Genomic DNA, 24,011 nt, shown 5'->3' with positions numbered 1-24,011 from the left:
TGGGCATCATTGCCCCTTTCTTGAATGAGTAATTTTGCACCCAAATTCAATGCATGGATGAGCAGCAATTGTTAATTCAGAGCACTACGAGAAACTGCAGTATCAGATGTTTAATTGCTGGTATCAGGAGAAATACATTCAGCACCATAAACCAAAGCTTTACATCAGCAAAGGAAAGAACTCATCTATCACTGTGGCTGACTTTTTTTCCCCTTCCAGGGTAGTTTTTCAAATGGAGAAATATTTGAACTCTGATTCTTTTAAATTTGATGTTGCTTGGTCCAGTCTCTCACTTTACCATCTCAGTTTTGTCTGACCATAATGTTTTATTGCCATAACTTAGCAAAACTTGGGTTCATTCTAGTTCATTGTAGGTTCCACATTTTGTGTGTGTGTGGGGGAGTCCTCTACAAGGTATTTGTCCCCCATAAAAGCTTGGTGAATGACACATATGTAATAGGTGTGAGACTAGATGGTGGGTCTTATCTATATGTGTAAGATTTGTGTAGCTCAGCGGTCCCCAACCTTTCCATCTTAGCAGCCCGGCCTGACCCAGGGAGGGGCATGTGTGACAGCTCCATTGGTGCGAGTGGAGGGCGCTTGTGCTCACATGCAAAGCTCCACTTGTGAACAGAGAATGTTTGCCCAAGTGCAAGTGAAGCTTTGTGTGTAAGCACAAGCACCCTCCACCCAAGTGCCATCTACTCGCATGAGTGGAGACGCTTCCACACTGCCACATTCTTGAGCCTGGGAAAATGGGAGGGGGAATTTCTTGGAGTGTATGTGGTTAGACATAATAGCATTCTTCTTTTAAGTCAAGGTCATGTTATTTCTGCACCTGAGTGAGGGGACGTCTCATGTTGGGACGGATGGTGATTGGGGCAGGTGATGCGATGATGGGTGCAGAGGGTGGATTTGTAGTTTTTACTTATTGCAAGGAAACCCAGAATTTTCAGATTCGGGATTCCCCTGATGTGCCAGTTTACTATCCAAATAAAACACAACTTTTGAGAAGATGTTTGTCTTGGAGTTATTTGTTGGAATGGAGGTTTTCTGGAACGTTGACAGCTGCTTTATATGTTTGTCTAACCTGGCATTCTCTTTGTAGCTGAAAGGGAAAAAACCTCTATTTGTGCAACTAGTGCTGGAAAATATATGGAGTCTCTACGAGGCAGTGACCAAGAGGTAAGAGATGAATCCTTGAATAGCATTTTCTTGATTGGAAGTATTCTATGCCTACTCTGCATCACCCAAGAGGCAGATGAGTTTGATCGTCGATTAATATGTTGGTTTGGTACCTATTTCCATCTGGGGGAAAAAATGATAATGTAAGATGAGGCCTGGGTTGGTGGGTTGATCAAGCAACTGCAGTGTCAAATTAGTAAGTGTAACAGGCCAGTGAATTTAGAAGCCCCCTTTTGTTTTTTCTTCCTGGATTCGCTGAGTAGTAAATATCTTGTGTCTTTTTTTCTCTTCCCTGTACAGAGACAAAGAGAAAATAGAGAAAATAATCTCCTCTCTGGGACTAAAAATTGCCGCTCGTGAATTACGCCACACAGACCCAAAGGTTCAGCTTAATGCCATTTGTAGTCAGTGGCTACCAATATCAGATGCAGTTCTCTGTATCCTTTTAAGAAAAATACTGTTTACACTGCAAACTGGTACTGTATTGGTTCTCTTTCCCTTTACTTTTTGATTTTAATAAGCAGGAGGGTTAGCATTCATTTAACTCTTCCAAAGTATTAGTGGTGGATTGGCGTAACCAGCCATTGCTCACTTGCCTTAAGTTGCTTAAGTCATTCCTGGGCTTTTTGGTGTCTTTCATATTCCTTTCTAGAACTTAGTAGGATTACTTAGATGATTTATTTTATATTAGAAGATTAGAAGGCTTCTTATAAATGTTTGGATCTTTTATAAGAGGGGAAAAAACAATAAAAGGAATCAGAAAAGGGTACCAAAAAAACAATAACACAGACCACATTTTTACATATTTATTCCTGGGTGATTCTGCAGAGCTGTTCAGTTCTGAATTATGTTAGGATTTGATGGGTAAGTATGAACTTTGAAAAAAAAAATCTTGCAGAGGGGATTTGCTCTTACTGAATAGTCCATATTCTTTTCTTCTTTTCACTGTTGCTGAAATCTCAGATTGCATCCCTGTGTATCCTTAATGCACTGATTAGCCATGGTTTGTGATAAACTGCCTAGTCCTCTTGATATCACTGCTGAGAGAGTGGAAAAGCTACTGTGCATTGGAGCCAAAACATTTGATTCTCTGCCAGAAGAAACACAAGAGCTAAAAGAGGGTGAGTAAACATTAGCAAGTTGAAAGGTAAAGGAGGCAGTTTGGATAATCGAAAAAATAGCCTTTTTAAGGGACAATTAGATCCATAACTGCACTATTCTGTCATTTAACAAAGAAAGTTCAAAACATTCTCAAAGATCCATCTCATCCTGGGCACCCTTTTTTTGAACTATTACCATCTGGCAGACAGTACAGAATAATAAAAATGACAAATAGGCTGAAAAACAGCTTCTATCCCAGAGTAGTAACTATATTGAATTCTACTGTATAGTGCAATACTAATATTGCAATACTAATATTCTGCTGTATAGTGCAATACTAATATTGCAATATTAATGCAATATCAGGGGTTTTCCATTCAATTGAATAGAATGTGAAGGATGTGTGCTTTTGTTTTATTTTTTAATTATATAATGCACACTGAAGATGGCATTTAATTTCATTGTATGAGGTGTAATGACAATAAACTAAACTAAATGAACTATAACCTTCGTTTGTATTTATTAAAGAATTGGCATCTACATATCAAACCAGAGACTTTTTCTTTCAGACCCTAAAAAGAAATATAACTATGTTTTTTCATGTTTGCCTAGCGTTTATGAAATGCAGCAGTGAAGAAACTGCCCCTGTCGTTGTGTTTATATCCAAAATGTTTGCAGTTGACGCTAAAACATTACCGCAGAACAAACCAAGGTGAGAACAAGTCTCCCATTTGATCTCTGTGCGGATAATTGCTAAACCATAATTTTCAGCTTCAGTTGTTTTTATTTGAGACCTGGCTGAGCTTATTTTTCCTCCTCTGACAAGTAAAGCAGTTATTTTTGGAGTTCAGTAGGAAATATGGCACAGACTCTTGGAATATGTTACACTTGTAAGATTTGTCTAGGTGTGTAAATTAAAGAATAATTGGTTTGTCACGTAATGAAAGCTATAGTTAACATATCAATGTGTGTAACACATTCAGATAATTTTTCTGTAACCAGATCTTTTAAATTCTAATGTTCAGGTTAATTATAGTCAAGGGAGCCTTGGTTTTCTTAATGTAGTTAGTTAATGATTCAATTGGCTGGATTCACTTACCTAGCTAAATCAGAAATTGTGACTTACAAAGAAGAATTGCTGGATATAATACACCTGTACCAGAATGAAACCACATTACAGGCAGTGCTCAACGTATGACCACAGTTGAGTCTGGAATCACCATTTTTTGAGTGAAATAGTTCTTAAGTGATGTCACGTGACTGCTTTGCGTCACCATAATAGCAATAGCAATAGCACTTAGACTTATAAAGTGCTTCACAGTGCTTCACAGCCTTCTCTAGGTGGTTTACAGAGTCAGCCTCTTGCCCCAACAATCCGGGTCCTCATTTTACCCACCTCGGGAGGATGGAAGGTTGAGTCAACCTTGAGCTGGTCAGGAATCAAACTCCTGGCAATGTGAACATAGTTAGCCTGCAATACTGTATTGTAACCACTGGGAAGGAAAGGTAGGTAGGTAGGTAGGTAGGTAGGTAAGGAAGGAAGGAAGGAAAGGAAGGAAGGAAGGAAGGAAGAACACTTAGACTTATATACCGCTTCACAGTGCTTTACATCCCTCTCTAAGTGATTTACAGAGCCAGCCTGTTGTCCCCAACAATCTGGGTCCTCATTTTACTCTCCTTGGAAGGATGGAAGGCTGAGTCAACCTTGAGCCTGGTGAGGGTCGAACTACCAAACTTCAGGCAGCCGGCAGTCAGCAGAAGTATCCTGCAGTACTGCACCCTGACCAATGCGTCACCGTGGCTCATAATCCCACCTCTCTCATTTGCGATTGTTAAGTGGATCACTAGGTAGAGTGCCTGGCCTTCTTGGATGCAGCAAGTCAAGGAGAGGACCCGGGCCTCCCACTACATCTGGGAGACCAGCTCACCAAGGAATGCAATGCAAATCCAGTTTCCCCTCCATTTGTAACCTTCACCGTCAGTAGAGGAGATTGCAAATGTTTGAAGGATGCTTGGCAACCGGTCATAAAGGCAAACAGGCTGCCAAGAACATGAGATGCAGTCATGTGACTGGGGGGGCATCTGACATGACATTTTACGATGGATGGAAATGCTTTATGGGCCATAAAGTAGCCATTCTGAAGTCATGAAACAATCAGTTGTAAGTCAAGGATTGCTGTATAACCTAGCTGAATGTGCCAAAACAAGGGAGATGAGCCAGGAAAAAGACACAACTTATTTAAGGAAACGTGAATAGATATGCTTTGCATGTTTAGGCAGACACCAAAAGCGCCACAGCCCTGCTGTCAAAGGGGGATTTTTTTGTTGTTTTTTTGGAAAAAAAAAGCCTCTCCTTGAGATACCTTCATATTCTTCATCGTGAGAAGGATGGTAACCAGTAGTTGTTCATGAAAGTGAGCTCTCCAGCTTGCTTTCTGTGGCTTCTTGTTCTCCAAAATCAATAAACCACATGAAGGGTGTCTTGTGAATTTTGCCTAGGGAGTTTTTAAAGATGTTAAAAAGTTTTAAGAAATGTAATAAAAGGCTGCATGTCAAGCCCGAAATTGACATATCTGTAGCCATTTTAGTTAGGCTTAGTATATATTCTTTTTTTTACTTTCTCTGTGGTAGTCATGGGGGAAGGGTTTCCTAAGGGGGGATGAGTGGAATTAGAGATAGTTGTTTAGGCTAGCTGATTCTTCTTCCCGTGGGAAAACGAGCTGTCTGTGCTTAGGCCTCTTGAGGTGGAGATTTATGACATCAAGCAACATTGAATTACTTCTATTGGAGAATGTGACTTTTGGGCATTGTTTCTAACTTTGAATATTGTGGGGTAATTCCGCGTTGTATCAGATCCGGAATTATTATGGACTTTGCCAATTTGATGCTTTCCTAAATAAAAGAATTTGTCTTGGAAGACGGACTTTGTTCTTTTTTAAAAAAAAATGGATTTCATCACTTGGAAACCTGACACTGCAATCCTTTCTGATTAGAGGACACTGAATGTTTTGACCACTAGATGGTGGCCATCCACTGTGGATTAAGCAGCTCTTGAAACTTTCCAAAGTGACTGTTTTAACTTTCACTTCCAGTTTGGCAAATTAGCTGGAGGAAGTGGGACTGTTGTGTTTTTATGAGTAAGGGTGGAGTATTTGGGGTGTCAGTGACCCTCTTTCTGGTCACATGATCTTGTGGCTGCAGATGGCTCATGGAGATTAGTTAATCAAGTTCTGCCACCAAAGTAAGAGTTTTATTTTAATGCCTTCCTAGTTTTAAACTTCCACAGTTGAATTCTTTCTGCATCATTTTGAATTTGTTTTTGTGCCTACATCCCTAGCTAAAATGAGGACGATTAAAAGTCTTGAAGCAGAACATAAAAGAGGTGCTGCTTTTCTGGTCCTTCCAAAGTCTTGGGGAATCACGTAAAGGGATTTATAACACAATTTTCCTGGGCCTCAGGCCTCAAAACAGCGGGAAATGGTACCCCTCAAGAAGATGCTAAGAGCTCAAAAGAAAGCATTGGGCCATATGAAGCTCCAGGGTTTCCATTCACCCATCCCCGATTTCATAGCTACCCTAATACAAGTAATCCTTGACTTACAGCCACAATTGAATGCCAGATTTCCGTTGCTAAGTGAGAAAGTTGTTCAGTGAGTTTTGCTGTATTTTACGACCTTCCTTGCCATAGTTGTTAAGTGAATCACTGCAGTTGTTGAGTTAGCAACACAGTTGTTAAGTGAATCTGGCTTCCCCATTGATTTGGCTTGTCAGAAGGTCACAAATGGTGATAACATTATCCTGGGACACTGTCATAAGTACGAATCAGTTGCCAAACATCTGAATTTTGATCAGGTGACCACAGGGGATGCTGCAAGGGTCATAAGTGTGAAAAGCGATCGTAAGTCACATTTTTCAGTGCCGTTGTAACTTTGAACGGTCACTAAATGGACTCTTCGTAAGCCCAGTTAGTGTATGTCTTGTTCAGCTATGCAGAATGAAATAAAGCCGTGATATCACCTGGGATAAGAATTCAGTAATGCTAAGCTCTTTTTCTTTCAATATTTCAGTTTAGCAGTCTCTTCATGCCTTCTGGTTTTTAAAGCGTTTGCATAATCTATCTTTTATCTTCCTCCCCCCATCTGCATTGGTCATTATAAAACCCTTTACTTACTTCTTTATAAAGGATTCATCCTGAATTCTGGTCTCGTCCATTAAGGTCAGCCCGCAGCTTGCTATTTATCTGTTAAACAAAATCGGAATTTCTATCAACTCTGAATGCATTTCAAGGACTTTGTTGAGGTAATTCCCCATTAGGAGAATGAGCGCATACAGGGAGACGTATTTGAGAGGAGTGTTTGAATAATACACACAGAGCACACAGATACACTGTACAGTAAATGTAGGTTTTTACTTCCAGAAACATTAAGCAAAGTCCAGAAGAGGCAGTCCAAAGTCATTCACAGGTAAAATCAGTCAGTTTTCATCCAGGGATAATCCAAATATCAAATTCCAGTGTCAAAAACAGTTCAGTATCAGACTTATATTAAATCCAGTAATATCAGTCAATTAGAAGAAATGGAGCAACGGCAATACTTTCCAACAGAAGGAAACAGAGATACACTTACACTCTCTTCTGAGACTCAGACTAAAACAACCCAGGTTTTGGGTTCCACCTTATGGCCATTTGAAAAGCCACACCCAATTGCAGTTTTTGCAATCTCTTAAAGACATAGTACTAAAATGTTTGTCCTGGTTTATATATTTCTAACCCAAATACCTGTTAGGTGACTTATATTCCTAACAGACTTCTCTCCTGCAAGCAATTTATCAGTTCATAAAGCTGAAGCGTTTCCTCTTAAGTAGGCTTCAGCCAGAGTATGATAAAAATTGCCTTTAAAATAGTTAATATTGCAACCATAAGCACCACTTTAAATCATTATACGCTGTGAAAGTTTTATTGGAATTTATCACGCATTTTGCAGAAGTTTTAAATTGTTTCCATTAAGGCAACTCTAGCATGTAAAATAATGGCTTTAATAACTGCTATTTTAATAACAGCTTGGTATTTCTTCACTAGCTATTAATATTGATATATTATTATCCGTGCACAGCCATGTGAAGTCACAACTGTCAGTTCTTTAGCTGGTATTGGCATCCAGTTCTTCCCAAGAACCTAAGGCAACATAATGTATATATGCAGATCCAAGCGCATTTTTTGTTTTGTAATTGACAGGTGGAAATTTTGCCAGTGCGCAGATTTTTTTTAAGTGCTATGGGACTTCCATGTCTGGTTTATGCCACTCTATAATCTTTCAACTTCAATTTTCATACTTTGTGACCTTCTCCAATTCTTCCTCTTCCCTTTTACTATCCCTTGCTATTGCCAAATCCATTATCCACACTTTATTATGGTTATTATTCCTATTTACATGTAGTCTACTAATTTTAACGTTAGTCATACACTATACTAACATTACATGCAACACACTCACAGATACTTGATTTGATACTTTTGATTATCAGAGTCTTCTGAAAAATGTATATATTTATCATCCTCATCTCTTAGTCACTTTTGAATCACTTTTAAGCCTGAAAATGTTAAATTTTTGCAGATGAATGCTCATAATCTTAAGACTAGTCCTTAAATTTTTTTAAATGTTTCCCTTCCAGAGAGGTGTCAACATTCTAAAGCAATTAATAGATAACAGATAACAAATAATCAGAGTTGGAAGGGACCTTGTAGGTTATCTAGTCCAATCCCCCGCACAAGCGGGAGATCCTACACCATTTCTGACAGATGGCAGTCCAATCTCTTCTTGAAAGTCTCAAATGATAAATCATACAATTAAATGTACGATTGATATTGTGAGAGAAGAACAAAAATTATTTGTGGCTGGTAATTAAAAATATTTTTTTAAAATATTCAGATTTTATCTATTTGTTTCATACTGGCTGCTAGCCAGAATGGTCATGTTTGCAGAATCAATAGTAGCAACTGTAAGAACTGATGTAAGTTGCCATTTATAGTGGTTGACCCGATAGCTTTATTAAAGCTACTAGCTCGATACCTGTTCTTTGCTATGAAACTATGTGGTCTGGCTTAGTTTTGGGGGAGGAAAATAAGGGGGGAAAATTGTGCCTCTGCCTTCCAGCATCCATTGGTATTCATTTGGCTAGCATCCTGTCAGTGTGAGAGAGTTGAGGGCTGTTTGGAAACTGAAACAGAACTTGCTGTGTGAGCAGAGAGGAGACAGCAAGGAGCCTGGGCATGGCTTAGCTCAGCTGTTCTGTACTAAAGCTGGTTGCTGCTCTGAAACTGAAACTGAAACTCTTCTCCTCTGCTTGTGTTTTGCATTTGGAACAGATTTCAAGTGGGGAGGGGGAGTAAAACTCCTTAGCATCAAAGCGTTTTAATAACATAGGAAATACTAATGCTCTGATGGCCATTTGGAAAAATCCTTTCTTAGTGAGCACCTAGAAGTCAAGAGGAACATACGTGCCAAATTTCAAGTTTTTAGGCTTTACGGTTCTGGAGATTTTGTGATGATACGTGAGTGGTGTTTCGCTTTTATATATACAGATTATCAGCCGGCCACTCATTAATGATTTTGTTTCACAAACTATCCTTGCTAGTGTGCAGACCTGCAATTAGGAAGCTAAAGTCGCCTTTCAAAACTCTCATATTGTCCCCAACGGTACACAGGCCTTTGTCACAAGAAGAAATTGCCCAAAGACGTGAGCATGCGAGGCAGCGGCGTGCTGAAAAGTTAGTGGCCGCTCAAGAGTCAGCATCTGAGGGAATTGGAGGAAGTTTGATGGACCCAACTTTAGAGGCAGAAGAGAATCGAGGTAAGAGAAAGATCAGGATTAAATTGTTTATTAGGACAGAGGTGAGAAACTACAACCCCTTTATGACATGTGGATTTCAATTCCCAGAATTTCATGCTGGCTCAGGAATTCTGGGAGTTGAAGTCCACAGGTCATAAAAGGGCCCTAGTTCCTCACTCTTGATCTAGGCGATAAATGGTAACGGTAGAGGGCACTCTGGCAGTAGGTATGAAACAAAGTCAACCTCTGCATTGGATTTCAAGTCCACACATCTGGAAATTGCCAAACAATGTCTTAGAGGCTGCTGGCAGCAGTTCTCTGCTAGTCCTAAGTTCTCACTATCATTCAACTGGCTTTGGGAACATTGCAACATACACCATGATAGCGTGTCAACAGCCAAATCTGGCGCATGGCAGTTTGCTGCTAGAAGTAAATTTGGGTAGCCTGTTTTCTCTCCAGCAGGCCTTTGAAGTGGTTATGAGAAATAAGCCTCTTTTGTTTTACAGAGCAGATGGTTCATGGTGCTTGCCAATAAATTTTGTAGTTTTGTTTCTCGTGTTGAACCTCCCTGGATACTTACTTGTGAGCGAACACTGTCAAATTCATTTGCAGCACCCAGGAGGAAAGAGAAATCTAGTTTGCTTCACATTATTGGGATGGCAATTAAATGTAGGCACTAGCACGTAACTGGTCCTGTACCAAATTTGCTTCTCTTTATTGATCCGGATGCCGGTCCCTTGGAAACTGTAGAAATATATTGTTGCAATGTCCACCCCATTGTGGATGGACAACACAGGCTTAAATCAGATTTTTTTCCCATAATTTTTTATTTAATATTTTTATTTATAAACAATTTTTAATCTTATTGAAAAGCATAACAATTTAAAAATACATACCAAGAAGGGGAAAAAAACAGTTTTATATATATTTATTTTAAACTTACCAGTTGTTACTGGTTTACTAGTGAACTCACTACTATAATATAAACAATACAAGTCTGTAGAGATTCTCCACCATCCAGATCGTGGTTGTCCCAAAGGTGCTTTTTTTCAGGAGGTAGCTGGATTTTCTTGTTTTTTCTTTTGAAGACGTTTCGCTTCTCATCCAAGAAGCTTCTTCAGCTCTGACAGGATAGTATTCCCCATTATCCTGTCAGAGCTGAAGAAGCTTCTTGGATGAGAAGCAAAACGTCTTCAAAAGAAAAAACAAGAAAGTCCAGTTGCCTCCTGAAAAAGGCACCTTTGGGACATAAACAATGCAAGTTACTATTGCAAGATATCACAAAATTTCTGCCATAACAACAGACAGAGCTGCATCTTCAAATTAATAGGAAACATTGCCTTTTCCCAAACATATATATCGCATTTCCGACAGTCATTCACTGACATACAGAACCGGGCCACTTTTCCAGTTCCCAACATGGAATATTATTCCTCCATCAGGGGATAACCAGCTGCCCACTCTTCAATCGGAGACCAACATCGTGGCTACTGAGAGAGAAGAGCTTGAAGCCAAGGAACCTTTCATTGCTTTTGCGAGGGTGTTTAGTGGTGTTGTGAAAAAGGGCCAGAAGCTCTTTGTCCTTGGACCAAAATATGACCCTGCAGAGTCACTGCACAAGGTAAGCTGCTGAGGTATGACGCATATGCCTTAACTTCCCCGTTTAGGAGGAACTCTGCTTTTTCCTACCTTTTGAAGGATGGCTGAACATTAAAGTAGGAATCCATGATATTTGTGATGACTTGGATCTACATCAGAAAGGTATTGTCTTTCTGAGGGTCACCCTACACTTTGCCCAGACAGTTGAGGGCTACAAAAGTAGATGAAGTCCCTGTTTTGGAGGTTGTAAGGGATAAAACGGGTATTCGGGACAGTGATGGGATGGAACTACTTTGACAACCGGTTTTGTGAGCGCATGCTTCACTAAAGTGCGCTTCATGCACACACGCAGCGTTCAAAAACCACCAATTTTAGCCTTTAAAGCAGAGGTGGCATTCAGCTGTTTCTGACCAGTTCTGGAGAACTGGTAGCGGACATTTTGAGTAGTTTGGAGAACCGGCAAATGCCACCTCTGACTGGCCCCGCCCCCATCTATTCTCCACCTCCTGAGTCCCAGCTGATCGGCTGGGCCTTCTTTGGTTTCCCTGCACAGGAGAACGGAGCTAGAAAGCAGGTTAGTGGGGTGGGGAGGGAATGGAGATTTTGCAGTATCCTTCCCCTGCCACGCCCACCAAGCCACGTCCAGAGAACCTGTAGTAAAAATTTTAAATCCCACCACTGCTCTAAAGCTTACCTTCTAGAGCGCCGCTGGTGAGTAAAACAGCTGAGGCACAGCAATGCACTGTGCCACACAAATCAGCTGAGCTGAAGAACACAGAAGGGTGGGGGCAGGTGGGGTGGCCCAGCTGATTGCTGTAACTACCAGTTCAGTAGAACCGGTCCAAACCGGCAGGAGCCCACCACTGGTTCAGGCCCTTGAAGATGTAAAAGATTCCTTTGAGCTCTTTCCTCCCCCCCAAGAGAAATATTCACTCATGGGTCCTGTCCAAGGCAGCACCTAGCCATTTTTAACAGATAACAGATAATCAGAGTTGGAAGGGACCTTATAGGTCATCTAGTCTAACCCCCTGCCCAAGCGGGAGACCCTACACCATTTCTGACAAATTCAGTCCAGTCTCTTCTTGAAAGCCTCCAGTGATGAAAGCGCCCACAACTTCTGAAGGCAACTTCTGTTCCATCGTTGATTGTTCTCACTGTCGGAAAGTTTCTCCTTATTTCTAGGTTGAATCTCTCCTTGTTCAGTTTCCATCCATTCTTCCTTGTCTGGCACTCGGGTGCTTTGGAAAAGACTGACCCCTCCCTCCTCTCTGTGGCAGCCCCTCAAATATTGGAAGACCCCTATCATGTCTCCCTTGGTCCTTCTCTTCCCTAGACTAGCCATGCCCAGTTCCTGCAACCGTTCATCGTATGTTTTAGCCTCCAGTCCCCTAATCATCCTGGTTGCTCTTCTCTGCACTTTTTCTAGAGTCTCAACATCTTTTTTATAATGTGGTGAACAAAGCTGGATGCAGTACTCTAGGCGTGGTCTTACTAAGGCTTTATAGAGTGGTATTAGTACCTCCCTTGATCTTGACTGTATCCCTCTGTTAATGCAATTTAGGATTGCCTCAGTTTTTTGGGCTGCTGCTACACACTGCTGGCTCTATCTAATTTCAAAGAAGAAAGCAAGGTTAGGCTTTCCGTAAGAAGCCACCAGGATATCCCAGGGCTATGAAATAAGTTTTAAGAAATCAAAACAAGCATATCAAGAGAAGGCAGTAACTAAACACGGTTCATGTTGCTGCCAAGGAAGTCAATGTATACAGGTAATCCTCGACTTGCAACAGTTCATTCAGTGACCATTCAAAGTTACAACAGGACTGGAAAAAAAGTGACTTATGGCCGTTTTTTACACTTAGTGACCATTGCAGGATCCCCATGGCCACATGATCAAAAGTCAGAGACTTGGCAACAGGTTCGTATTTATGACCCTTGCTGTGTCCCAAGGTCATGTGGTCTACTTTCGTGACCTTCCGACAAGCAAAGGGGAAGGCAGATTCAGTTAACAACCAGGTTACTAATTTAACAACTTGCAAAGGTTCACTTAAAAGCTGTGGCAAGAAAGATCATAAAACACACTTAACTAATGTCTCACTTAACAACAGAAACTTTGGACTCAATTGTGGTCATAAGTAGAGGACTACCTGTATAACCAAGATATTCATCATGGGTTGAACCTGACTTGAGAAAGAATTTAATGGTATACAAGTAATCCTCAACTTATGACCACAATTGAGCCCAAAATGATGGTTGCTAAGTGAGAAATTAGTTAAGTAAATTTTGCCCATTTTATGACTTTTCTTGCCACATTTCTTAAGAGGATCACTGCCGTTGTTAAGTTAGTAACATGGTTGTTAAGTGAATCTGGCTTCTCCATTGACTTTGCTTGTCAGAAGGTCACAAAAGGGGTTCGCGTGACCCCGGGACACTGCAACCGTCGTAATGTGATTCAGTTGCAAGTCTCTGACTTTTGATCGTGTTGCCATGGGGTCCATCTGCAACGGTCGCTAAGTGTGAAAAACAGCCATAAGTCACTTTTTTTTCCCAGTCCTGTTGTAACTTTGAATAGTCACTGAATGAACTGTTGCAAGTCGAGGATTACCTGTATACATTGACTTGTATCTGACTTTGTCCAGATACAAATCACGTGACCATGGGGATGCTGCAGTGGTCAGAAGTGTGGGAAATGGCCTTAAGTCACTTTTTTCAGCCCCATTGTAACTACAAACGGTCATTAAGCGAACCACTGTAAGTGGAGGACTACCTGTACATCTTACTTGTGGAATTTCTCTCCTCTCCTGAACAGGAGCAAGAATAAAATCTACTGTTAGGCCTTAGACCTTTTGGATGGGCTTCAGCTCATGCTTCTGGCCAGGGGTGGGCTTCAAAGATTTCAACAACGGGTTCTCTGCTCAGTACCGTGGTGGGCGTGGCCTAGTTGGTCTCCTGCACCACGGCGGGGTGTATGTGTGCGTGTGTGCGTGTGTGTGTGCGTTTTCACCTTCCCCAGGCTCCGGAGGCTTTCCTCGAGCCTCTGGGAGAGTGAAAACTGCCTCCCCCGGGCTCCGGAGGCCCTCCAGAGGCCGGAAACGGGCCCATTTCTGGCCTTCCTGTTCTGTCCTGGCCTGTTCCTGGCCTGTTTCCCCCTCCCCCAGCCTCCGCGTGGGCCCTGCACTTACCTTGCATCCAAAATGGGCCACTTGGGGACTCCTGGCAGGGGAGGGGCGAGCGGGGCCAGCCAGGGGTGGGATTTGGCAGTTCGCCGAACCAGCCACAATGTTAGCAACAGGTCCGCCCAAACCCAGCTGAACCCGTAGCAGCATCCCCCCCGCTTCTGGCTTACTAAAGGTGGACAATATTCCCGTTTCTCTTGCCATTTCTCTTGGCATAAAAACTCAGACAATGCCCTTCCTTGTTTGTTCGCGTAAGTGACGTCTGCTTTGGGGAGAGCTTTGCTGAAATCTGCTAGGAATCAGCAGTTCTTGAGTGACTCCTTTTTCCCCGCTTCCCTTTAGCTTCCTCTGGGATGTTCTCCTACTGAGACTCTGCCATCCGTGCCTCATTTAGCCTGCTGCACATTGGAGAACCTCTACTTATTAATGGGGAGAGAGCTGGAGGAATTGCAGGAAGTGCCCTCGGGGAATGTGCTCGGTAGGTGAACTAATTTTTTTCTATTGTGCCTTCCATGACTTATCACACATTCAAGACAGATGTTCTCAGAGCAAGTCTAATGATACCAGTGGCGGGATTCAAATTTTTTTTTTTACTACCAGTTCTGTGGGCGTGGCTTGGTGGGCGTGGCAGGGGAAGGATACTGTAAAATCCCCATTCCCTCCCCACCCCACTAACCTGCTTTCCAGCTCCCTTCTCCTGTGCAGGGCAACCAAAGAAGGCCCAGCTGATCAGCTGGGACTCAATGGGAGGCAGAGAAGAGATGGGAGCAGGGCCAGTCAGAGGTGGTATTCCAAACTACTCAAAATTTCCGCTACCGGTTCTCCAGAACTGGTCAGAACCTGCTGAATACCCACCTCTGAATAATACCCACAAACCCATGACGTCTTCATAACTGAAAACTCCCTATGGATGGATAGGATAAATATCTCTACTTAGCCCGAAAAGGTTTCCAGCAAGTTTTAGCCCTGAAAATCATCATCTTTTTTTAACGACCCCATAATCCCTTGCAGGGTGGAGTCTAGGCAACCGAATGGAGCTAGCAGAGTGTTTACTGGCCGGATGTCCTTCCTGTCACCAGTATGGAGTTTTTTCCCCCAGCAGATATATTCTCATTGTGCCCAGAGAGAGAAATATCTGCCTCTACTAGGATCGAACTCACAGCCTCCTGATTGTGAGGCGAGAGCTCCACTTCTAGTCCACTGCACCACTCTGTTTTAACCCTGAAAATCCTTATAATAAAATTAATCAGGACAACATACAGTATAGAAGAGCCTCGGTGGCGCAGTGGTTAGAGTGCGGTAATGCAGACTACTTCTGCTGACTGCCGGCTGCCTGCAATTTGGCAGATTAAATCTCACCAGGCTCAAGGTTGACTCAGCCTTCCATCCTTCCAAGGTGGGTAAAATGAGGACCCAAAATTGTTGGGGGAAATAGGCTGACTCTGTAAACCGCTTAGAGAGGGCTGTGAAGCACTGTCAAGCGGTATATAAGTCTAAGTGCTATTGCTATTGCTATAACCAAATAATTAAAAACGGTAATGAAAATTCTCATTATCAAAGGGTAATGCCAACTTTGTACATGACTAAATACAGTGATACCTTGGCACCCAATTGCTTTGAAAATGATCAAATTTGGTACCCAATGCACAAGCTAGAACTTGTCACTGTCGGTGACATCATTCCTTGTGGGAAAAATTTGCTTGGTGCTCAATTGTTTTTGGCATTCATCACGCCTGCAGGAACCAATTGACGATTAATTGAGGTACCATTGTAACTGGAACTGATTTCAGAGTGAATCGGCTGCTTGCTATCTAACCCAGGTTCCCTTGCAGTATGTCTGTGTTGCCAAGGAATTCTGGGAACTGTAGTCCTATTGCACCTGAAGGACACGGGGTAATGTAACCACTAATTGAACAGATAAGAAACTCAAAACTTGGCTAAATGTTGGCACAAGCATTGAAAGTGACCCAGTTCCTTATATACTGTTCTTCGTGTGAATCGTGTACTACGTTTTCCATGTCTGTTGTTCTGTTTTATGTATTTTAAAAGTAATTTTTTTACTTCCTTCTAAAAGATGTGGGAAACTTAATTTACCTTCCAACTCCTTGTTTACCATGGAAACTTCAAATCCTTTCCAGATGTCTTTTTCCCCCCAAAACCATTTAATTTGAGAACGCTGCCTTGGAAACCATGTGATTCTCATTTCTTTTCATCAGTGTTGGAGAAAATTATGAATATCAGCATGATTTTATCAAGACTGGTTTTGATTAGGTATTTTGGGAAAACTTTGTGCTTTTAGTAGCTTTTTAAAAAAAAAATATTGCCTGGAATTTGGATTTATGAGACCTTATAAGTCTTCTTGCATCTCCCCCCCACCAAAAAACCCAGGATTTTAAAAACGGTCTTGTAGTTTCATCTTTTAGAGCAGGGGTATCAAACTCAAGGCCCAGGGGTCAAATCCAGCCCATTGGGCGCTTAGATCTGGCACTGGAAACAGTGAAGGACCAGCCCATGGTGCCTCTGCCAGCAGAAACAGCTTGGGACAGCCCACCCAGGCTCTGTTTTCAGCCATGATGGCCTCCTGCAGCCCTCTGCTAGCAAAATGGGAGGGCCACATGTGGCCTCCCCAAGCTCCATTTTTGTTGGCCGAGGGTTGCAAGAGGCCATCGTGGCTGAAAACGGAGCCTTGATAACAGCGGTGGTATTCAGTTTTTTTTACTACCGGTTCAGTGGGTGTGGCATGGTGGACATGGTGTGGCTTGGTGGGCATGGCAGGGAAAGGATACTGCAAAATCCCCATTCCCTCCCCACCCCACTAACCTGCTTTCCAGCTCCATTCTCATGTGCAGGGCAACCAGAGAAGACCCAGCCGGTCAACTAGGACTCAATGGGAGGCAGAGAATAGATGGAGGCAGGGCCAGTCAGAGGTGGGATTTGCCGGTTCTCTGATCTACTCAAAATTTCTGCTGCTGGTTCTCCAGAACCTGTCAGAACCTGCTGAATGCCACCTCTGCTTAATGAGTGATGTCAAGCTGCCCCCACATGCTCCCCCCCGCCCAGGTCAAGCAGAACCCTGATGAAAATCAAGTGTGACACCCCTGTTTTACAGCCTGGGCTAGCATAGGCATTGATGCTTCAAAAAAAAAAAAAAAAACCCTTTCACTTACAGCTGGGCTTCCATCCTTTTTCCAGCCAAAGTGCTAGAAGCTTCATTTCAAAAAGTAGCAGGGAAAGTTCAGGCAAAAAAACGATGGTCAAAGTCAGAACCAAAACAGCCCAGCCCAAAATATATCCACGAAATCACCAGGACGTGAGCTAAACCAAAGGAGGTCTTTCCTATTTTTTTTAGCCGCAGGCAGTTCCAAACACATCATCTGCAGTTGTCTTCGGGGAAATGAATCAGTTCCATCACTCCATTAAGCATTTCTCGAGCCTTTGTTTTCGCACCGTAATATTTTTAAAAGAAGGGGAAATAGAGGAGGAAGAAGAGGAAGCAGCAGCAGGAAACCAGGCCACTGAAAAAGAGGAATGCTGTTGGCAATTCTTAGTTTGCAGGGAGAGATACTGGATATTCCATCTTGTGGTATATATGAGTGTATCCGTCTCTAAAATGTAAAACATCTGTCAGTGGTAACTCTTTTCAGGATGAATTAAAAAGCCAAAAAAGCCAGCCAATGACCTTTCGGGAAGCTTAATGCTGATTCAGTATCAGATTTTGTGGAGAGACATTAATTTATTTTTATTGTGTCCTGTCTTCTACGGATTTGCTGTTGTTTTCATCGCTAAGCTATCCAAACGTTTTTAAAGTTTAATTCCCCCACCCCACCCATGTGCTTTAACCTTTCAGTAATATTTTATAGACCTGTCATTTTCTTGCTTCTCCGTTCAAGAAAGTATTTATTGTCCTAGTACTACAGTTAGTATCAGTAAAGATTTCTCACTTTGATGGTCTAGTTAAATCTGGATGGATAGCTTTCCATGTGAACAATTTTGAAAGTTGTGCTATTATTCTCATTGTTATTTTGGATTCTAAATCATATATTATTTTTCTGTTTCCTTTCACAATCTCTCTTTGTGTTTAACGCAAAAGACAAGCAGTAATTATATAATACATTCAAGAAATTCTATAGCAGCCACATCTGCACATAATACTAAACCAAGATTTGATGAACTGTGTTGAACCATACAGAGTTCATCTTTCCAACAAGCAAAGTTTATTTATGCCTTTCATAATCTGTTTTGGGCTATCCAGTTTTTTCTACCATTATCCAGAAGAAATGGACAATTGCAAAAAAATAGGAAAAGAGAAATGAAAGGATTCTGAATGGAATTAAAGCAAGTCATGATTAAAAGAAACCAGGATTTGTCATCCAAGAGCAAAATATGGGTTTCAAATTGGGGGTTACTAGAAGAAACTAGCCATAGTTTCTGGTTACTTTAGATGGCTGCTGGTGGAATAAAATAATTTTACTGGCCTCTGGAGGTCTGAGGGTGATAGAGTGTCTTATTGAAGGTATCTTGATAAGTTTGGGGAAACCGAGTGAGATTCCAACTATCATTTTAAGCCATGATGGCTCAGTGGCTTAAAGTACCATACTGCAGGCTACTTCTGCTGACTGCTGGCTGGCTGCAATTCAGTAGTTCGAATCTCATCAAGCTCAAGGTTAACTCAGCCTTCCATCCTTCTGGGGTGGGTAAAACGAGGACCCAGACTTTGTAAACCACTTTGAGAGGGATGTAAAGCACTATAAAGTGGTATATAAGTCTTATTGCTATTGCTAATGGGCTTATGTGCACAGCGTTTCCTTTGTGTAATTCTACCATTGACAGTCAGATTTCCTCCTGTTTCTATAATGCAATCCTTGGTTCCATTTCTAAGTCAAAAGGATGTAAGAATGCTGTTGGAGGAATCCAGTGACCCATCCAGCTTGTTATCTGTAGCAAGTGAACTATCTGGATATCTCCAGACAGCCCATAAATGGAGCATGAAGAATACAGCTGTGGCTGCTGTTGCCCAGCAACAGTTGGGTAACTTGTTGCTTCTGATTTGTGGTTCCGTATAGCTATAGCAACTACGTTGAATTAGCAACAAGAAATTTCAGCATCTAGCAACAGCATTACATGATCAACTCAGAGCTGAAATAACACTTGGATGTAAGGCTGCAAGTTCTCTGAACCTCTCTGAACCATGGATAATATGGGAGCAAAAACAAAATGGTCGGACGGGAACGTTGAGACTTAAGTTGTAGACTTAAGGAGAAAAAAACTGTTCAGGAGATTGTCCCAAAGGTGCTTTTCCCAAAAGGCAACTAGACTCTCTTGAGTTTTTTTCCCTTGAAAACCTTTCACTTCTTATCCAAGAAGCTCTTCTTCAGTTCTGGATAAGCTTCTTGGATGAGAAGTGAAACATTTTCAAGAAAAAAATCCTCCTAAGTAAGTCCAGTTACCTTGTTGGAAAAGCACCTCTGGGTAAACCATGATTGAGAATCTCCACAGACATTTCAGGCGATTGCTAGCATTAGGTTCCATCCACTTTTGGGTGTTACATATCCTTATTATGTTGTTAAGACCACAGAGTTCACAAAACAAAATCAAGATTGCTCCTTTAAAAGAAAGACAGAAAGGCAGCCATTGTTCACCCCAGCCATTTGTTCTTTTTTTCTCTTAATTTTGTGTTCATTCCCTTAAACCCGACGTAAGATATTGCTCAACACAGATCTCACAACAGTGAAGAATCATTCTGCTCTCAGACAGAGGACACATCCCATACATTTAAGTAGAAAGCATGGCCCTATCACCCATGGGTTTGTCCACTAGCATGTGACAAACTTGGGAAAATGGCTTTTTGTCCCCTCTGGTAAAACACACAGTCACACTATCTTAAATTTTATCTGCCGTTGTGGAAACTTCCTGAAGACGTCCAGATGCCTGGTGAAGGCTTCCTTAGCATCCATTAACAGGAGGGACAGAATCATGTCTATTTCCCTTCCATCTCTCTAGTCTGGTCTTGTGGCGTTGCTGCTCCATTGTGTTCCTCCTCTCTTTTGCCCTTTCCCACCAACCCCTGCCAGAACCATCATTTCTCCAAGGTTTCCAAACGTTGCACTTCCAATAAATCATGTCATGTTTTTAAGTGCATTTAGAAGAAAATTGGCCTTAATTCATAATAAACGTACGGGCAGAGCAATGAGTGGGGGAAGTTTTGGGGGCATGAAACTCGGTTAGACGAAACTGACTGCATTATTTATAAGTATATTAAGGTTAAATGTTGTGAATTTGTCGGCCTGATTTAAAAAAAAAAAATTCTGTATCCACGAAAAATAAATTAGGCCAGACATACAACATACTTTTACTGTGTCGTCTTCTTCTTCTTCTTCTTCTTCTTCTTCTTCTTCTTCTTCTTCTTCTTCTTCTTCTTCTTCTTCTTCTTCTTCTTCTTCTTCTTCTTCTTCTTCTTCTTCTTCTTCTTCTTCTTCTTCTTCTTCTTCTTCTTCTTCTTCTTCTTCTTCTTCTTCTTCTTCTTCTCCCTCTCTCTCTCCCTCTCCTTCTCCTTCTTCTCCTTCTCCTTCTCCTTCTTTCAACTCCAACAATTCTAGAGAAAGTAGAAAAATTACATTTACACTTTATAGCAGGGCTGTATTTGCAGGTAGTCCTCACCTTATGACCACAATTGAGGCCAACGTTTCTGTTGCTAAGCAAGACAGTTGTTTACTGAATGGTGCTCCATTTTACAACCTTTCTTGCCACCGTTGTTAAGTGAATCTGCAGTTGTTCATTAGTAACACGGCTGTTAAGTGAATCTGACTTCCCCATTGCAGATAACAGATAATCAGAGTTGGAAGGGACCTTGTAGGTCATCTAGTCCAACCCCCCCCAGCCAAGTGGGAGACCCTACATCATTTCTGACATATGGGAGTCCCGTCTATTCTTGAAAGTCTCAAATGATGGCACGCCCACAACTTCTGAGGGCAATTTCTATTCCATTGGTTGATTGTTCTCTCTGTCAGAAAATTTATCCTTCTTTCCAGGTTGAATCCCTCCTTGTTCAGTTTCCACCCATTATTCCTTGTCTGGCCTTCAGGTGCCTTGGAAAATAATTTGACCCCTTCCTCCCTGTGGCAGCCCCTCAAATATTGGAACACTGCTCTCCTGTCTCCCCTGGTCCTTCTCTTCACTAGACTGGCCATGCCCAATTCCTGCAACCGTTCGTTGTTTCAGCCTTAAGTCCCTTAATCATCTTGGTTGCTCTTCTCTGTACTTTTTCTAGAATCTCAACAACTTTTTTATAATGTGGTGACCAAAACTGGATGCAGTACTCTAGGGTGGTCTTACTAAGGCTTTATAGAATGGTATGAGAACCTCACTTGATCTTGATTATATTCCTCTGTTAATGCAACTTAGGATTTAAAACCTAAGAGTTTTAAGAGCAAAAAAAATATATTAAAATTAGTAATTGTGCAATGAAACTTAGGGAAGATAAATACAGGAGCAATTTTGTACTTATGAAGTGTTTAGCTTTGAAGAATCTTCCTTTCCACTAGCAATTAGTTTATTCAATTTTGTCAAAGTAAATACTTCTCTTCCTAAATAGTTTCAGCGTAATATTGATTTTAGTCCTGGGGGGCTGGATGAATTTGGATTCATTATAGAACTAGTAACTTGGTGCTTTTATTATATTATCGTCATCATCATTTTCTGCTTGGGCTCTTGTGCAATTTGGGGATGTTGTATTTTAATCCCCTTTTTCCTCCAAAGGTGCTCAAACGTTCATACTAGGCACAAGATCATACACAGTGGTTTACACACAATTTACAGTGGTGGGATTCAAAAAATTTTTTATTACTGGTTCTGTGGGCATGGCTTGGTGGGTGTGGCAGGGGAAGGTTACTGCAAAATCCCCTTTCCCTCCCCACCCCACTAACCTGCTTTCCAGCTCCGTTCTCCTGTGCAGGGCAACCAAAGAAGACCCAGCCAATCAGCTGGGACTCAATGGGAGGCAGAAGATAGATGGGGGGTGGGCTGGCCAGAGGTGGTATGTTAAGTGAATCCAGCTTCCCCATTGACTTTGCTTGTCAGAAGGTCGCAAAAGGGGATCACACGGATGCTGCAACAGTCATAAGTGTGAAAAACCGGTCACAATTCACCTTTTATCAGTGCCATTGCAACTTTGGACAGTCATTACGCAAACCATTGTAAGTCAAGGACTACCTGTACATATTTTTGCATTTGCCACTCCCCTCTTCTGATAACCGGGGAGTTTTGAATACTAATCTGCCTTTAGAGCATCAGAAAGCATGAGTTTCTTTTTTAAAACAGCTCTGGGGCCAGGTGGGTATTCAGCAGGTTCTGACCAGTTCTGGAGAACCAGTAGTGGAAATTTTGAGAACCGGCAAATGCCATCTCTGACTGGCCTGGCCCCCATCTATCCTCTGTCTCCCACTGAGTCCCAGCTGATCGGCTGGGTCTTCTTTTGCTGCCCTGCACAGTAGAACGGAGCTGGAAAGCAGGTTAGCGAAGTGAGGAGGGAATGGGGATTTTGCAGTATTATTCCCCTGCCACGCCCACCAAGCCACACCCACCAAGCCACACCACGCCCATCTATTCTCTGCCTCCCAAGTCCTTGCTGGGTCTTCTTTGGTTGCCCTGCACAGGAGAACGGAGCTGGAAAGCAGGCTAGTGGGGTGGGGAGGGAATGGGATTGTGCAGTAACCTTCCCCCAGGAGTGGGGAGGGAATGGGATTTTATATTTATTTATTCATTCATTCTTTTATTTATTTATTTATTTATGTCAATTGCTTACAAGATAATACGTATAAGTAAAAACATAGTTATGAATACATGGATACATATAAGAAAAATAAAAAAATAAAAGAAACAATAGGACAGGGACGGTAGGCATGCACACCCCCTAGAGACCTCTTAGGAAAGGGGTGAGGTCAATAGTAAACAGTCTAAGGTTAAAGTTTTTGGGGTTTGGGGAAGAAACCACAGTTAGGTAGAGTATTCCAGACATTGACCACTCTGTTGCTGAAGTTGTATTTCCTGCAATCAAGTTTGGTGCAGTTAACTTGAGTTTTTATTTGTTGTGTGCTCTTGTATTGTTATGATTGAAGCTGAAGTATTCCTTGCAGGTAGGACATTGCAATGTATGATTTTATATACTATACTTAGATCGGACCGAAGGCGGCATAGTTGTAGGTTTTCTAGGTCTAGAATTTCGAGTCTGGTGGCATAAGGTATTCCGCAACGAGTAGAGGAGTGGAGAACTCTTCTTGTAAAATATTTCTGGACTTTCTCAACTGTATTAATATCAGATACGTAATGCGGGTTCCAGACTGATGAGCTGTATTTGAGTATTGGTCTAGCAAATGTTTTGTATGCTCTAGTTAGTGTAATATTACCAGAGAAAAAGCTACGTAAGATTAGGTTAACAACTCTTAATGCCTTTTTGGCTATGTAGTTACAGTGGCCTCTAGCACTTAGATCATTAGAGATGAGTACTCCAAGGTCCTTGACAGAGTTTGGATCCTCAACAAAGTCTTGACTATTCAGCCTGTATTTTATTTTCTGATTTTTTTGCCAATATGTAGGACAGAGCATTTATTTGTTGAGATTTGAAGTTGCCATTTGTTTGATCATTCTGATATATAGTCAAGGTCTTTTTGAAGGGTAGCAGTTTGAAGGGTGGTGTTGAATAGCTTTGCATCATCAGTGAAGAGAACACAGTTGCTCTTGATATGATCACAGAGGTCATTTATGTAGAGTATGAAGAGAGTTGGTCCTAGAACACTGCCTTGGGGGACACCACTGTTGCCAGGTACAGAATTTGATAGGATGCTCCCAGTTTTACCCATTTTTTTTCTGTTTGACAGGAATGCTTCTATTTTGCAGGAACCTTCCCCCAGGGGGGGAGGGAATGGAGATTTTGCAGTATCCTTCCCCTGCCACGCCCACCAAGCCATGTCACACCCACAGAACTGGTAGTTAAGAAAAATGCAATCCCACCACTGGGCCAGTGACTTCATTGCCACCTCCTCTGCCCAGCCATGGGCACTGTTTCCCCACAGCTTCCTCTGCCCTTCTTTGTTCTGTGCAAACATGTGGGTTTATTTTTCATTTTGTGAT

The 24,011-nt window shown here is 41.8% G+C and overlaps 1 protein-coding gene across 2 annotated transcripts in view; it reads left to right on the top strand.

The window, feature by feature from the left end:
• Window positions 1–24,011, top strand: part of EFL1 (elongation factor like GTPase 1) — a 61,256-nt gene that overhangs the window by 7,000 nt on the left and 30,245 nt on the right. For both annotated transcript variants that reach the window (XM_026709567.2, XM_087941383.1), the window contains exons 9-15: window positions 1,109–1,185; window positions 1,486–1,622; window positions 2,184–2,306; window positions 2,899–2,998; window positions 8,990–9,135; window positions 10,557–10,735; window positions 14,229–14,364. In XM_026709567.2, the coding sequence (XP_026565352.2) occupies window positions 1,109–1,185; window positions 1,486–1,622; window positions 2,184–2,306; window positions 2,899–2,998; window positions 8,990–9,135; window positions 10,557–10,735; window positions 14,229–14,364 (898 nt within the window). The remainder of the gene's footprint in view (window positions 1–1,108; window positions 1,186–1,485; window positions 1,623–2,183; window positions 2,307–2,898; window positions 2,999–8,989; window positions 9,136–10,556; window positions 10,736–14,228; window positions 14,365–24,011) is intronic.

Source organism: Pseudonaja textilis, chromosome 13 (genome assembly GCF_049901715.1).
Source record: "Pseudonaja textilis isolate UNSWEBS1 chromosome 13, rPseTex1.2, whole genome shotgun sequence".
Taxonomy (NCBI): Eukaryota; Metazoa; Chordata; class Lepidosauria; order Squamata; family Elapidae; genus Pseudonaja; species Pseudonaja textilis.
The sequence above is the reverse complement of the archived record's forward strand: the minus strand, read 5'-3'. Positions and strand labels throughout refer to the sequence as shown.